Source organism: Lissotriton vulgaris, chromosome 7 (genome assembly GCF_964263255.1).
Source record: "Lissotriton vulgaris chromosome 7, aLisVul1.2, whole genome shotgun sequence".
Lineage (NCBI taxonomy): Eukaryota > Metazoa > Chordata > Amphibia > Caudata > Salamandridae > Lissotriton > Lissotriton vulgaris.
Window position 1 is genome coordinate 1,667,567,883 of NC_141695.1, and position 15,946 is coordinate 1,667,583,828.

A 15,946-nucleotide genomic window follows, 5' to 3' on the forward strand; every position below is an offset into this window, starting at 1 on the left:
AAAGCTCCCATTATTAATTCTGGGTAGATTAACCGTCTATAAAATTACTATATTGTACCAGTTTGTGACAATATTTATTAAACTCCTTAAGACATTTTTCACAGAACTTAACGCACTATTGACCAAACTGATCTTGGGCATTCGCAGGCACAGAGTGCGACTGCTAACAGTGCAGTTGCCAACCTCGTGCAGAAGAAGGTTGGGTGCATCAGCCTACGAAAGATTTTACTTGGCAGCTCAGCTGCAGTGGATAGTTAAGTGACAAGCCGACCCCGACACGGAGGAGTCCAGATATGTCGAAGGACCCCTATATTGCGAGTCATTAACTAAGGAATCACTGAAAACACGTAGTGCACCAAAGCTGCACTCCAGATTACTAAATACAGTAAGGTACTGCTGAAAGAGATGTACTAAATCTAATGAACCATACCCACTGGACCTCCTGCTCTGGATTCACTCAGACTTTGACACATTGTCAAAAACTGGCATTTTTACAGAGTGGTACAGGGCAGTCAACCAAAAGCTAGGTGACCCTTTTGTAGATGCCACCCTGCAAACATTCAAACAAATGTGCCAATCTTACAACCTTTCGGTAGGTCAATTCCAGACTTCTGGCACTCTCATCCAGCTAGTTAAGAGGACATGGAGATGCACTCTTGAAGAACCTGTGATGTGTGTGCCTCTCTATTTCCACAGCAACAAATGCAGGCCCATCCTTCAGCCTGCAAAACACATAACTTCTGAACTGGTGAGTTGAGGTAAAGGTGAATGGAGCAACTACAGAAAATGTACCTGCATGGTTTCTAGATTTTGGAGGTGTGGTGCTGCTGATTATCTCTCTAATGCCCTTCACACACCCAGGTTACACACTCATTCACTCTCTCACTCGCAGACTGAGGAATTATGGGCATACAATTTATTTTCCACATAATTCACTTTTCCAAGACACAAACCTCTTACACCTAGACATGGACAATGTGGCTCCATGAAAGAGTAGCAAAAACAGGAGGTTTAAACTACAGACTTAAAGTTTGTAGATGTACTGTTTTCATACTGCGGATCCCATTTCAGAAGCAGAGGGAAACAGTGAAAAATAATGTCCGTAGGTGATAACTGCAGTCTGAAAAAGAAAAACAAGTTCCACAATGATGCAACCAATCACTCAAGGCCTCCCGCAGAATCCTCATGCTGCCAACAGGCCATATTCAGGAGGTCTTCAATCGAAATAAAGAAATTACCTCCTTCTTAGGTGCCGCTGAACTAATCAATGTTAGGAACCTGTCCACCAACCACAAAAGATGAACATACTAAAGTTGTGCTATTTTAGGAAAGTCCCAATACACTTCAGAAACTCTTTCTACAAGATGCCGGGCATTCATGCACTCAAAGACACTTAATGGCCAGGAAGTGTAGGGTTGGAAGATCCGTTTTATCTTTATGGCCAGGAGCGTAGCCCAGCAAAGCTTCCTTTTCACATGCCAAAGCAGGCATGATGCAGAAATTGAGAAGGAAACATTGGGCATTGCTTGAGTCTTTCAGTTGAGAGTAAGAAATTGCCTCAATCCTGGCAGTGCTTAATACTGGTAGTTTAGCTAGCCATTAAGCCCTTCAAGCTTCTTTTAGCAGGAGAACAGAGACATAGCAGCCTAGGTACAACAATAACAGAAGCAGAATCATACAACAAAGTGAGAGGTTAGACCCGCCAACTGAAGAACACTGCCAAATCAAATCCAGCTAAGTGCACACCTGGCAGGCTAAGGATTTGAAGCTATTACAAGGGGACATCCAGAACTCAACAAAACACCAAAACTACATAAATAAAAGGGCAGATCAAGGAATATCTACAAGTTCTATTTTTGAAACCTTGGCAGAGGGGTGAGGAGCTTCTCTCAGGGAGATAAGTAGAGTCAAGTCAAGTCAAGTCATGAAATTTGTATAGCGCACTACATACCCAGAGGGTTTCAAGGCGCTTAGGAAAGGGGGGAGGATTATTTGTCAAATATCCACGTTTTAAGCTGCTTTCTGAACGCTAGGTGATTGTGGGTGAGGCGAAGGTAAGCGGGGAGTGAGTTCCATGTTTTGGCAGCCAGGTGTGAAAAGGATCTGCCTCCCATGGTGGTCTTGTTGATGCGAGGTACAGTGGCGAAGGCTTGGCTGGAAGAGCGAAGTTGGCGGGCGGGGGTGTAGAAGGACAGCCGAGAGTTGAGGCAATCTGGTCCGATGTCGTAGAGTGATTTGTGTGCGTGGGTAAGCAGTCGGAAAGTGATCCTCTTATTGACGGGTAGCCAGTGGAGGTCTCTCAGGTGACCAGAGATGTGTTCGTTGCGTGGGATGTCTAATATGAGCCTGGCTGATGCGTTTTGGATTCGTTGGAGTTTCTTCTGGAGTTTAGCGGTGGTGCCTGCGTAGAGGGTGTTTCCGTAATCCAGTCGGCTCGTGACCAGAGCATGGGTGACTGTTTTCCTTGTTTCGGAGGGGATCCAGCGAAATGTTTTTCTGAGCATGCGAAGAATGTTAAAGCAGGAGGAGGATACGGCGCTGACTTGTTTGTTCATTGAAAGTAAAGAATCTAGGATGACGCCTAGGTTCCGTGCGTGGTCTGTCGGGATGGGTGCTTTTCCGAGGGCTTCCGGCCACCAGGAGTCATCCCAAGCCGAGGGGGATGTGCCTAAGATGAGGACTTCTGTTTTGTCTGAGTTCAGTTTCAGGCGGCTTTGTTTCATCCATTCTGCGACTTCTTTCATTCCTTCGTGTAGGTTAGTTTTGGCGGTGCTGGGGTCCCTGGTGAGAGAGAGGATAAGTTGAGTATCATCCGCGTAGGAGATGATGTTGAGATTGTGTTGGCGAGCGATGGCCGCAAGGGGGCTCATGTAAACGTTGAAGAGGGTAGGGCTGAGTGAGGATCCTTGTGGTACGCCGCAGATGATTTCAGAGGCCTCGGACTTGAATGGTGGGAGGCGGACTCTCTGGGTTCTTCCATTGAGGAACGAGGTGATCCAATCAAGTGCTTTGCCTTGGATTCCGATGTTGTTGAGGCGTTGTAAAAGGGTGCTGTGGCAGACTGTGTCGAATGCTGCAGAGAGGTCAAGGAGGATGAGGGCGACTGTGTCTCCATTGTCCAGTAGAGTTCGAATGTCGTCTGTTGCTGTGATGAGGGCGGTCTCAGTGCTGTGTTTTGCTCGGAAGCCAGATTGTGAGGGGTCGAGGGATTTGTTGGCTTCGAGGAAGGCGGCGAGCTGGTTGTTGACTGCTTTCTCGATGACTTTGGCCGGGAATGGAAGAAGCGAGATGGGGCGGTAGTTTTTGAGTTCGGTGGGGTCTGCTGTTGGTTTTTTCAGAAGGGCGGTGAGTTCAGCGTGTTTCCAGTCATCCGGGAAGGTGGCGGTGTTGAAGGAGCAGTTGATGACGTCTCGGAGGTGCGGAGCTATGACGGAGTCTGCTTTGTTGAAGATGTGGTGAGGGCATGGGTCTGTGGGGGATCCAGAGTGGATGGAGTTCATCAGGCGGATGGTGTCCTCGGTGGAGATTGGGTTCCAGGCGTTAAGGGTGTTAGCGGGGGGAAGATGGTCTGCAGATGGTAGGGTGGGTTGGCTTCCGGGTTGGTTGTCGAAGCTGTTGTGGATGTCGACAATCTTGTTGTGGAAGAAAGAGGCTAGGGAGTCGCAGAGGGTTTGAGAGGGGGTGATGTCGTTGGAGTTGGCCGAGGGGTTGGAAAATTCCTTGACGATGTTGAATAGTTCCTTGCTGTTGTGGGCGTTGTTGTCAAGTCGATCCTTGAATGATGTTTTCTTGGCTTTTCGGATCAGTTGGTGGTGAGTACGAATGGCGCTTTTGAAGGCATCCTTGTTGCTGGTGGATGGGTCTTTCTTCCAGGTCTTTTCAAGGGAGCGGCACAGTTTCTTGGATTTCTTGAGGTCATCGTTGAACCATGAGGCCTTCTTGTTTCCAAGTTTGTGAAGACGTTTTTTCAGTGGTGCTAAGGTGTCGGCGGTGTTGGATAGCCAAAGGGTGAGGTTGGAGGCGGCTTCGTTGGCATTAGAAGAGAGGGCTGGGGGGTTAAGGAGGAGCGATGAGGAGATCTGGTCGATGGTGATTTTGTTCCAGCTTCTTTGTAGAGTTGGTTGGTGGTGGTTGATGGGTTTTGGTTTGTTGTAGGCGAAATGAACGCAGCTGTGGTCAGTCCAGAGGAGCTCCGTAGTGTGGCTGAAGGAGACATGGTTGCTGGAGGTGAAGATTGGGTCGAGTGTGTGACCTGCGATGTGGGTGGGGGAAGTGACCAGTTGTTTAAGTTCGAGGTTGGCGAGGTTGTCCAAGAGGGTGGCGGTGTTGCGGTCGTTGAGCTTTTCGAGGTGGAAGTTGAGGTCTCCTAGGAGGATGTAGTCTTTGGAGGGGAGCGCGTGTGGGGTGATGAAGTCTGTGATGTCTTCACTGAATTTTGCGCGGGGTCCTGGTGGTCTGTAGAGGAGGGTGCCTCTGAGAGTTGTCTTGGGGTCGATGTGGATCTGGAAGAGTGAGAACATGGTTGTCACAGCACACTTTTGCTAATAATTATAGGTTGGATTTATCTTGCTCTACAAAGAAGAATTTTGTCATTTTATTTTGAGTTCAGCAATTAAGTAGTTGTTTGACATTTAACACATTTTTATGTTCAGCAGGATGCAGTCATCGAAAATGAAGATTACCGGTAAGCAATGTACCCTCTAATTTTTTTCCTCTGTGTGCGGCAGTATAAGGTCTCTGTGCACTGCAACTAAGGCTATGTGCGCCGGGAACCAGACCGCGCGTGTGGGTGCAGCGCCAAATATCACTCCAAACGTTTGCTTAAAAAAGTGAAAAGAAGGGCATTTCCACACTTGTAGCTCCACATGAAGTGTCTTAAGTCAAGTTTTCAAATTAGATATATACGTAATGACATGAATTGGTTACAAAGGCAAGTACACTCTGGGTTTAGAAAAGCACAGGACTCCAATGGTGATATCATAACAAGATTTTACTAAAGATCCTCAACTCGAGCACTGTTCATAGGGTGGGGAATGTTGGGAGCCTATACAAGATCACATATATACACAATTACATAACATATTTACAATCTGAAGTGCAAGCTACAGAGTAATGTCTTGCTTTCCCGTCAGAGATAGTTTGTCACCAGTCCAAAAACGAGCTCCCTACAGCAAGTCGTCGTAACAACTTCTGGGTTAAAGTAACTTGTGGCAAAGTCGAAGTTGGGGTAGCGAATAGTTTGCAAAGGCTGGCTGTTGTTGAGACTACGAGGTAAAGGAGGTTTACCCTGATTTATATTTCTGCTGGAGAGAGTGGTTTGTCTAGTTGCAGGTTTGACTCGTCATAAAGTAGTACAGAGGGTTAATATGGCTGTTACAAAAATGTGTATGAAGTGTCAAAGAGCTGCTTGCAAACTGCATGGTATAGGTTAAAGAGTTATGGGTTTTTTTATCTTTCACTATAATGATGGTAAAAAGGGTTGCTTTGGGTAGAAATATATTCTTATTAGTAAAGACAACCACTCCAGTATGTTTTAAACCCTAGACTCCTGCAACCACTGTCTCAAATTAAGCACTAGCAACACCGTTTGTTGCCTTCTGCTAGGGCTCTAATTGAGTTTCAGGTTAGAACGTTGAGGTACGAGTTCTGGTTTCTGCATTCTACCCCTTTATGAAAGTATAGCGGTTGGCACATGCCAAGATCCAAACCACCTGCTGCACAGGATTTAGGGTAAAACATCAAAACAGTTCACATAGATGATTTTAAAGCTCCCAATCCAAACTACAAGTAATGTTTGTATTTACCCATGTTTTTTATTGCAGGACAAATATGTGATAGTATTTTCAAGGCACATTTTATTTGTTCTTAAAAAACTTAACATATATGCTTTTTAAAATTAGATGAATATATTGATCCACATTCTGCCTGCAAAGCTAATAAAGACAGCATCCGCTTTACAACAACTTCATTTAAATAAAAACTGTCCTGCGTTTTCATTTTTTCTTTGTTTTGGGATTGAAAAGTAGAAGACCAAAAGGTTCTGATTTAAATATCCTATACCTTTTGGAAAGTTGTATAAATGGCTTGTGCCTTTGCCTCCTTAAATATGGAAGGCCTCAAGATATCTCTATTTCAAACATATGACAATAAGCAGCAAGAGCCTAGCGCCAATAATGGTCTCTCTCTCTCTTCTTTTGTGTTACATGCTTGCGATGGGTGATAGCTGGTCACTGCAGGGTAATGACACAGTGATTGCTGGTGCCATAATTAATCCATGCAGGGCAGGAGAGCTTGGCCTATCATTGGAGAGGGTGCGGCACAGAATATTTAAAGGATTACAAAACTAAATTGCCATAAAAAGGAGACACAGGGAAGAGGGCACAATAAAACAAGTATGAGGAAAAGTAATAGATGGTGTTGAAGCACTAGAGTATAGGTAGCCTAAAAATAAATGTGTGTCTGTAATGCAACTGGTGCTTATGTAAAGCGCTCCGATACCTTCGGATCGAGTTAACGCTATATAAAACTACCAAAGGCCTTCAATCAGCTCTGCAGCCCTGCACTAATAAAAGAAATGCAGTCTGAAACATGACGTGTGCTTTCAGAATCCTGAAAGCACAAGTTGTGCTTGTTGACTTTCTGCATTCCTTTTCCTAATAGTGCGCGGCTGATTGTGGGCTTTTGAAATAGTATTCATGTTAGTTGCAGCGCACATGGGCGCTGCAACTAACATGAATACTATCTCAAAGGCCAACATCAGCCCCGCAACGGCGCACTATTAAGAAAAGAAATGCAGGGGGGGCGTGGCTAGCAGCCGATGATGGCGGCAGCAAACTAGAGAGGCTCCCGTAGCGTGGCGGCTTCCCGCATCAATCCGCATGCCTATCCGCTCAACAACGAACCCTGAAGGGGTGCCCCGGGTCCGGTGACCGAACGACGGCTGCAGGAGAAATTTGGGTGCGTTCACGCCCCGGGAACGGGAGAAAGGACCTGCTTCGACTGGCCTCAGAGTGCGGCCTGGTGGCACGAGTGCAGCCGCGGTGGTTGCGTTGAGTTCTATCCGGGCGGAAGTGGACCATCGCCGGCGCGACCGAGCGGAAGTGCCCGCAGCGACCACATACCGACGCCAGCGGAACTTCTAACTGGCAGAGCCTTCTCGATCACTCAAATGCTGGCTCTATCTCTCCGACGCCAAGGCAATACAGTGGACAACAGCGGCGATAATTGTAACTGAAGTTCGAAAGTAACTGCGTAGTCGCCGCCATCTTACATCTCGTCCGCCAGTGCTGGTACGGACTCGCTGCTGACGGGCCTAGACGCCATTGTTGACTCGCAAACTATATCTGGTGTGTCTGCCTGCCAAGAAGACTAGGCGCCGCTGAACAAGGGCGGCCTGCCTACCCATCCACCGGGAGTGCACTGACAGCGACCACAATGGCGGGGAAGGGGCTCCGACAAACCACCACTCAGGCTAAGCTCGATAAATTCGCCTATGATAAACAGGCACTTTCCCAATCGGAGCAGCGCAAATCTGTGGGCAAAGGCACGGAAGGTGAAGGGGCTAAGAAGGCTACCCTGGAAGATGTCTTACACGCCCTGGCACAAGTACAAGCAACGGTGGGCGCGACTGCTACCGAGGTGACCCTGATACGAGCAGACCTCCAGAAGATGAGCGAAAGAGTGAAGCAGGTGGAGGTGGTAGCTAAATCGCTGGTGGAGGATGTCTCAGATTTACAGGTCGCAATGGAGAAGCTGCAGGCTGATAATAAACTGCTTAAAGACAAACTGGACGACCATGAAGGACGCTCCCGGCGGAATAACGTCCGCATATTGGGGGTCCCGGAATCTGAAACCAAAGGGGCCATGGACCTGTATGTGGAGGATTTGATAAAAAATCAGCTGGCCCCCAAGGGGCTCTCTAACTTCTTCACGGTTGAACGAGCCCATAGGGTACCCGGAGGAACACCTAAGCCGGGGGCCCTCCCGCGTCCGATCCTGGCGAGACTCTTTAACTTCAGGGACCGTGATACGATCCTACAGGCGGCCAGAGTGGCACCACCCATCCAGATCCAAAACTCGCGGATATCCTTTTTTCCGGACTATACAGCGGAGGTTACGAGACGGAGGAGAACTTTTCTGGAAGTGAAGAAGACATTACGTGAACAGGAATTGCCGTATTCTATGCTATACCCGGACCGGCTACGGGTGGTGGCCGACAAGAAGGTTTGGTTTTTTGACTCCCCTGAGGCAGCAAGAGACTGGCTGGAGGGCTGGCGCACAGTGGATCGCACGTCTGGCCGACAGCGCAACAGGCACCAAAACGACAGCCGGCCCGGCTCACAGACTTCGGCTGGAAGGAGTGCGAGTGCATCGCCGACACAAGACTTGCCCGGAGCTGCAGGGGGCAAATAAGGTCAGCAGGCCGTGAAATGTTTGGACTTCTTCCCATTCTGGTTACTCAACTACGTCGTTAGTGGACGCCGGACTGGGCATCCCGAGGGCAGCAAGGGAGCCGCCTGCTTTGGGGGACACTCTCCCTCGACGTGCAAGTACTCTGTTTGTGGGATGGGTTAAGCGCTCTGCTAAGTTGGGGTGGCGGGCAGTTGTAGGTCCGTTAAGCAGGGAGGCAGGGTGGGAAGGGATGGGGGGGTTTGGTTCTTGTTCAATGGAAATTCACTAAGTCGATCAAGCACTGAACTGTGTGTTGCTACTAAAATGGTGTTATTGCAGGTACGATTGATTCTTTCTAGACGGTTCTTGTGTGGTAGTGTGATTGAAAATGGCGGATGAACAACTCAATGCCGCGGGGCAGGATGGGGCGCGGTCTGGTGGCTCCGCCCTTCGGATACTTTCCTGGAACGTAAGGGGCCTAGGGGACAAGGTGAAACGTGGCCTAGTGCTAACCGAAATGAAGCGACACAAACCCCAACTAGCACTCTTGCAAGAAACTCACTTGGTGGGAGGGGCTACAAAGGCCTTAGATAGGAGGGGGTATAGGATGATTGTACATTCGGAATTTTCATCGGGGGCACGGGTGTCCTGATTAAAAAATCCTCACACTTTATTCCACTGAGTACGAAAACCGATAATCAGGGATTATTCGCGGCGGTGGTGGGGCAGTGGGACGGTCGTCCCTTGACAGTGGTTTCTGTATATGTTCCGCCGTCCCTCCATTCAGTAATGCTTCCAGCCCTGGGTGATTTCTTGTTATCTCTTCCCGACAGTGATGTAATTGTGAGTGGGGATTTTAACGCAGCGGGGGATCCACAGCTCAATAGATTTCCGGTGACTGCTTTGCCGGGGGGACCCTCCCGGTTCCAGCGGTTCCTAGACGCACTGGGATTGGTAGATATCTGGCGTCATGTTCACCCTCAGGTCAGACAATACACGTTCCACTCCACGGTTCATAACAGTCTCTCCCGCATTGATTACTTTCTGGCGTTGGGGGAGGGGTTACAGCGAGTAGACACTGTGGACATACACCCCAGAGGCATTTCTGATCACTCTCCGGTAACTCTCACCATTTCCACCCAGGTAAAGTCGCGTCACCGCATATACCCTATTCAGGCATCTTACCTTAAAGTCCCAAAAGTCAGGAAGGCTCTTCAGAGGGCCACGGAGCAATATTTTGATGAGAATGTGTCAACTGTGGCATCCGCCGAGGTTCTCTGGAAGGCCTACAAAACAGTGCTAAGAGGGCAGGCTATAAGCTCCATTGCGGCTCATAGGAAAGAACAAGCAGCTGAACAGTCTACACTTGAGCTCCAACTGCGCACAGCCACAACTACACACGAGGCTAACCCTACTGAGGACACGGCGCATATCCTTGCACTCCAACAGCGACTGTACACAGACCATGCACGTCTCACAGTACAGGGACATATTACTGATACACAGAATCGATACGATGTAGGCGACAAGGCGGGAAAGATGTTGGCCTGGCTTGACAAGAGAGGGGGTAGCTCCAGAGGGATTCAACAGGTGAAGGATGCGAATGGTGCGATGCTGACTAACCCCGAACAGGTAGTGGAGGCGCTGGCGGCCCACTTCGAGAGGGTGTATACTCCAGAGAGAGAGGTGACCTCGATCATGGCCCAGAGTGCACTGAGCGGAATAGATATCCCGATTCTGCAACCGGAGGCAATGGCCGACCTGGATGCGGCATTAACCGCCGACGAAATACGGATTGCTATAGGGGGGCTCAAGCCTGGAAAGGCCCTCGGTCCGAACGGCATTCCGGTGGAATGGTATCAAGCACGATCTGAGGATCTTTGTCCTTACCTACTCAACATGTACGAGGAATGCCGTGGGAAGGGGCTGCTCCCACTGGACCAGCGTGCGGCCACGATCGTGGCTATACCAAAACGCGGCAAGCCTCAGGAGGAATGTTCCTCATACCGCCCCATCTCTCTACTGAATGCAGAAAGCAAAATCTTGGCGAACCTCCTGGCCAACCGGCTGCTAGCTCACCTGCCTGATCTTATCCACCCAGATCAATCGGGGTTTATGCCTCATAGAAACACTGCGCTAAATCTTCGTAGGGTTCATGGGGTGTTGGCGAGAGCGGACCAGATTAGTGACAGCGCAGTTATATTGGCCCTGGACGCGAAGATGGCTTTCGACCTGGTGGAGTGGGTCTACCTTTTCGAGGTGTTGTCCCACATGGGCTTTGGCCCAAACTTCATATCATGGGTTAAGCTGCTCTACGCGGCGCCTGTGGCACACGTAGTAGCAAATGGCCACATTTCGCGCACGTTTCCGCTTGGAAGGGGCACCCGGCAAGGCTGCCCTCTGTCTCCCTTGCTCTTTGCACTAACCCTGGAACCGCTGGCTAATCGCATAAGACAAACTCCCTTGCTCAAGGGGATACAATGGAAGGAGGGATGGGAAGACCGCCTGTCCCTCTATGCGGACGACATGCTGGTGTATTTGACAGATCCCGAGCATGGCGTACCTGCCCTTTTGAACTTGTGCGACGAGCATGGCAAGGTTTCTGGTTACACCATAAATTGGAGCAAATCGGAGATGTACGTGCTGACAGGCCAGATCCCGACGCTCAGACCGGACTGCCCTTTGAGACTGGCTGGTTCCTCTTTTAAATATTTAGGGATCCATGTTACGAGGGACCCACTAGAATTTAAGAGACTAAATTTAGTGCCACCACTGGAGCGCCTCAAGCAAGACGCCAACTTCTGGGCGGGGTTGCCACTGACTATGCTGGGGAAGGCAGCATTGTATAAAATGAAATCGCTGCCCCGTTTTCTGTATATCCTGGATAATACGCCCTTTTCGGTGGCGGCGGGATACTTCAAGAAGGTTGCAGCGGTGGTTTCGGGGCTATTGTGGGGCAATCGGCCGGCACGTATAGCTCAAGCTAAACTCTGTAGGGGCTGGTATGATGGGGGCATTGCTCTGCCGCATCTGCACTTGTACTACTGGGCAGCACAACTTAGACCTATTAACCAATGGCTGCACGCCCTGCAGTCTGATCCGGCATTTCAAGCAGACAGGGCACAGCTGGGCATTAACAACATACTTGCCCCACTCTATGACCGGAGAAAAATGAGACTCCTCTCAGGGCCCACTAGACTCACTGTGGAAACCTGGTACGCGGCGACAGCTGCGTTAGGCTGGAAGGGGAAAATCACCAAACTCACCCCGCTCTGGGATGCACGCGCCTTGGGCACCTTGAGAAAAAGCAAGGGTTTCTCCCTCTGGGATTCCATCGGCATATCCACGGTGGGTGACATGTGGGAACGAGGTGACGTTATTTCATTCACCCGCCTGAGGGACATATATGACCTGGGGCCACACGAATCATATCGATACGTGCAGATTCGTCATGCCCTGCTCTCGGCCATCCCCTCTGGGTCAACTCTTCCTGAGTCCTCCCCGCTAGAGGATCGCCTCCTGACTGACTTTATGGTGGAAAGAGCAACCTCACTGACATATCGTAAGCTCATGAACAACTCGCCAGATCCTATGGCTCCCCTGAAGGAGAGGTGGGAACAGGAGGTGGGCGCCCTAGATGAACACGAGTGGAATGAGGCTCTGGCGTCCCCAAAGGAGGTGGGCATCTCGGCTAGACTGAGACTTGTCCAGCTAAAGGTTCTTCATAGGGTATACTACACAAGAACACTGCTACACCGCATCCACAGAACACCACACCCTTTTTGTCTGCGTGGCTGTGGGGAAGAGGGCACCTTTTTCCATACGTTTTGGGATTGCCCACGCATACAAAATTACTGGCGGCAGGTTCTGCGTACTGTATCCCAGGCACTAGAGATCTCGATCCTCCCAGAGCCAAGGCGGTGTCTCCTAAACGTGTGGGAACCGACAGATCTGCCCAGACATGGTCGACTTTGGGTAACGTTAGGAATGATTGTGGCAAAGCGGGATATTGCACAGCGTTGGGGGGCGGTGGAACTTCCAACAAAGTCACAGTGGTGCATGCATATGGACAGGACAATGATAACTGAAAGGGCGGTGTACTTGAGCCATGCATGTCCAGGTAAGTGGAATAAGGTGTGGTCCCCATGGAATAAATACCGTGGCGACATCTGCGATCCGCTGCCAGAAGATGATCCGTTGGAATCGGATGATGAGGGAGGGTTGGAATGAAGGGGGGAAGAAGAAGTGATAGGGACACCATTTGGGTAGAGATGTGGGGGGTGGACAGCCCTTCCCCGTTCCGCATGAGATCCCTAGATAACACATGGCAACTTATACTGTCCTACGGATCTTTCACACAGCTAACCTGCAATGTTATTCCTCAATGATCGCAATGTGATTTCCTGTTTTGTTCTTTTGGTTCTTCTCAAAAAACAAAAAATGAAAACCTCATTTATTTTGAAATGTGATTTTGACTAATGACCTTCAATTAGTTTCGTGATGAGCCTTTTCACTACAGTAGCTTCTTTAACGTATGGACTTCATTTCCGCATGGCTGTCACTGCTATTTCTTCTATTTTAGCGGCCGGCCCCTCGGGATTGTAGGCGACTTGCTGTGTAATTGTAATGAAGGTACAATAAAGGTTTTCAAAAAAAAAAAGAAAAGAAATGCAGAAAGTCAACCAACACGACGTGTGCTTTCAGGATTCTGAAAGCACACGTCGAGTTGGTTGACTTTCTGCATGAATTTTCCTAATAGTGAGCGGCTGTGGGGCTGATGTGGGCCTTTCAGATAGTATTCATGTTAATTACAGCGCCATTATGCGCTGCAATTAACATGAATACTATCTCAAAGGCCCACATCAGCCCGCAGCTGTGCACTATTAGGAAAATGTATGCAGCAAGTGAATGCCAGTCCTCCCTACCCCCACAGGCGGTAAGGAAGACACTTACCTGCCACTCCCTTGTGTCACCATTGTCTCTTGCTGCCCCCCGCAACCAGGAAATGCCATATTTTGCTCCACTCGCGTTTTAAAAGCAGCGGCGTGAATGGTCTCGCATGGATGCAGTGTGCCCGCTAAATCCAGAACACTGCGCACTCCGGGTGACCATTGTGTGCGCACGTGCGCACCTTATTGGGAACAGTGTCAGTAAGTAATTAATTCATTACCAAGGGCCATGTATTGGCAACTTTTACTCAACCTTGCCCACTGACAGCATCTATGCATCACCATCACTCATTTCAGCCACTACTACCAGAGTCCTTGCAAGTAGTACAAGCCAGAAATAGGCAGCTCTAGATCAACGCAGTCGCCTCCTCCTACTTCCACACACTTTGCATGCTCCACAGAATCTTCAGATGGATCCCAGCCAACACCAGAAAGACCTTCACTCAGGCACTTGACACCAGCATCCTCGCCTACAGCAACTCCCTCTACGCCAGCATCCCCACCCAGCTCCTCAGAAGACTCCAGACTATACAGAATGCTGCAGCCACACCACTCCTGGACCTCCCCAAACGAGCCCACATCACCCCCCACCTAAGAGACCTCCACTGGCTACCCATCCACGAGAGATGCCAGTTCAAGATCCTCATGCACACCTACAAAACCCTCCATGACCTAGGACATCATCAACCATCGACTGAACGTCCACCAACCCTCTAGACACCTGCATTTTTTTTTTTAAGTTATATAGTGCGAACTCGACCCAAAGGTATAGGAGTGCTCTACATGAGCACCAGTTATGTTGCACAAGGACACATTCATTTTTTCGTAGGTGCAGGGAGATTAAGTGATTTGCCTAGAATCACAGGATGCCGAGCAGACGCCGAGGCTTGAGCCCAGTAGCCCAGCTCCAAAGTCAGCAGGTCTAGCTGTAAGGCTACATCCTCTCTCTCCCTCTTCACTCGCTCTCACACAGACCCCCTGAATCCGTAGCAGCGGAGGTCTCCCCTTCTCCTACATCGCTGCCAAGACCTGGAACGACCTTCCCCTCCAGCTCTGTATAGTCCTCTCATTCGTAGACTTCAGAAAGAGACTCAAGACCTGGCTCTTCGACAGAGAAACTGTGCCCAGATACCGCTAGGGGTGACAGTGTCGCACTTTACAAATGCGGTTTGGTAAGTACCCCTACTTACTGTACTAAGACTTTAACAACATTCCAACTCCTTCCCATTATTATAAACACAAGATTCTGACTCATATGCGGTGCAACACACCTGCACCACGCTTAGTTCTTGTTTTAGAACCTCCTTTACCTCAACCAACATCTCGCACACAGGACACAGTGCATCAAACACCTTTCCAAACACACACTTCCAATTTGGCGCAGATGGAAAACTTGACAGCTTTGAGGACTCGTCAAGGATATGAAGCACTACATAGATGTTTCACTCAAATACAATACCTCCTCAGTGCCATCATGACAGCGCCACAAGTAGTGTCACTTCCTGCAACGTTAATACATGTGATGCTGCTTCTAGCCATCCCACCTGCATTCGCACCCCACAATATGATGGAAGTGCGTTTGAGTTTCCAAAGAGAAACTCTTAAAAGGAATGCGTCCCTTTTGAGTGTTTCTCCGGTACGAATTAGGAATTTATGATGCTCTGATTCTTCTTGACGTGGAGAGCCGGAATAGGATTTAAGTGAAACCGAACAATGCTATATGTAAGCTGATCTGTTTAGTGGGGAACTTGGGGGTTATTTCTCTGCTAGGGCGTGGAATCTTAGCAGACGTGCTACCTGGAGAGGGGTGTGGTTGCATGGGTCACTGAGGCAGTCGGGCTGTTTTTAAACTGAGGCGGTTTCTTGAATGATGAGCTTTTAAATGCTATGGGTGGCTGTGTTATTGGGTTATGTGTGCTGCTCGTAGGGGTTGAGAAGAGTGGCCTGGGGTTTGAGGGGAAATTGGCCATATTTATCTGGTGAATACGTTTTAGTGTTCCTTTGAGAAGAAAAATGCAGTAGTTCTCACCCGATTCTTGGACATGTCCCTCGTTTTGGCTTCTCATGGCTTCACAGACATCTTGTATCCCTGTCACCATAGCAACCTTCGACGCTCCAGAAATGACTTCACGAGTGTGAGCGTCGCAGGTTCCATGACGGGCTGGTAAATCCCCAATGTCTGCGGGGAGAGATATATTTTGTATTCAGCGTTGATATCTATACCCCTAACACGACCGCCAGCATGAAACGCTCTCATTACTAATTGAATGGAGGTGTGCTCAAGTGTTTGAAACGATACGGAGCCATCATGGAAAAGAGGGTGGCGGCCATCTTGGAACGGTAGAATGGTAGTCCCGTAGGGCGGTTCGGTAAGCTGAGGTCATTCTGGAATCGTTATTTGGACGCCATCGTGGAATAGTTCCGCTGTTTACATTATTACTCCGAATCTAATAATGCTTCTGTCCCTTATGTATGTCTAAATGCTTAAGGAATGCGTTTAATACGAATAGCGCGAAACACGATTTAAATTCAGAAGAACAATCAAGACTTCTATAATTTTAATGCAGACGCAAAGCCGCTGATCCTATTTGCGAACTAAGTAGTAG

At 49.0% G+C, this 15,946-nt stretch overlaps 1 protein-coding gene across 1 annotated transcript in view; it reads right to left on the reverse strand.

Moving 5' to 3' along the window:
- The window catches only part of TTLL9 (tubulin tyrosine ligase like 9), an 80,658-nt gene extending 65,135 nt beyond the window's left edge, over positions 1-15,523 (reverse strand). Inside the window, exon 1 of the mRNA XM_086932682.1 lies at positions 15,370-15,523. Coding sequence (XP_086788808.1) covers positions 15,370-15,384 — 15 coding nt within the window. The 5' untranslated portion in view covers positions 15,385-15,523. The remainder of the gene's footprint in view (positions 1-15,369) is intronic.
- Positions 15,524-15,946: the final 423 nt, after the last annotated feature.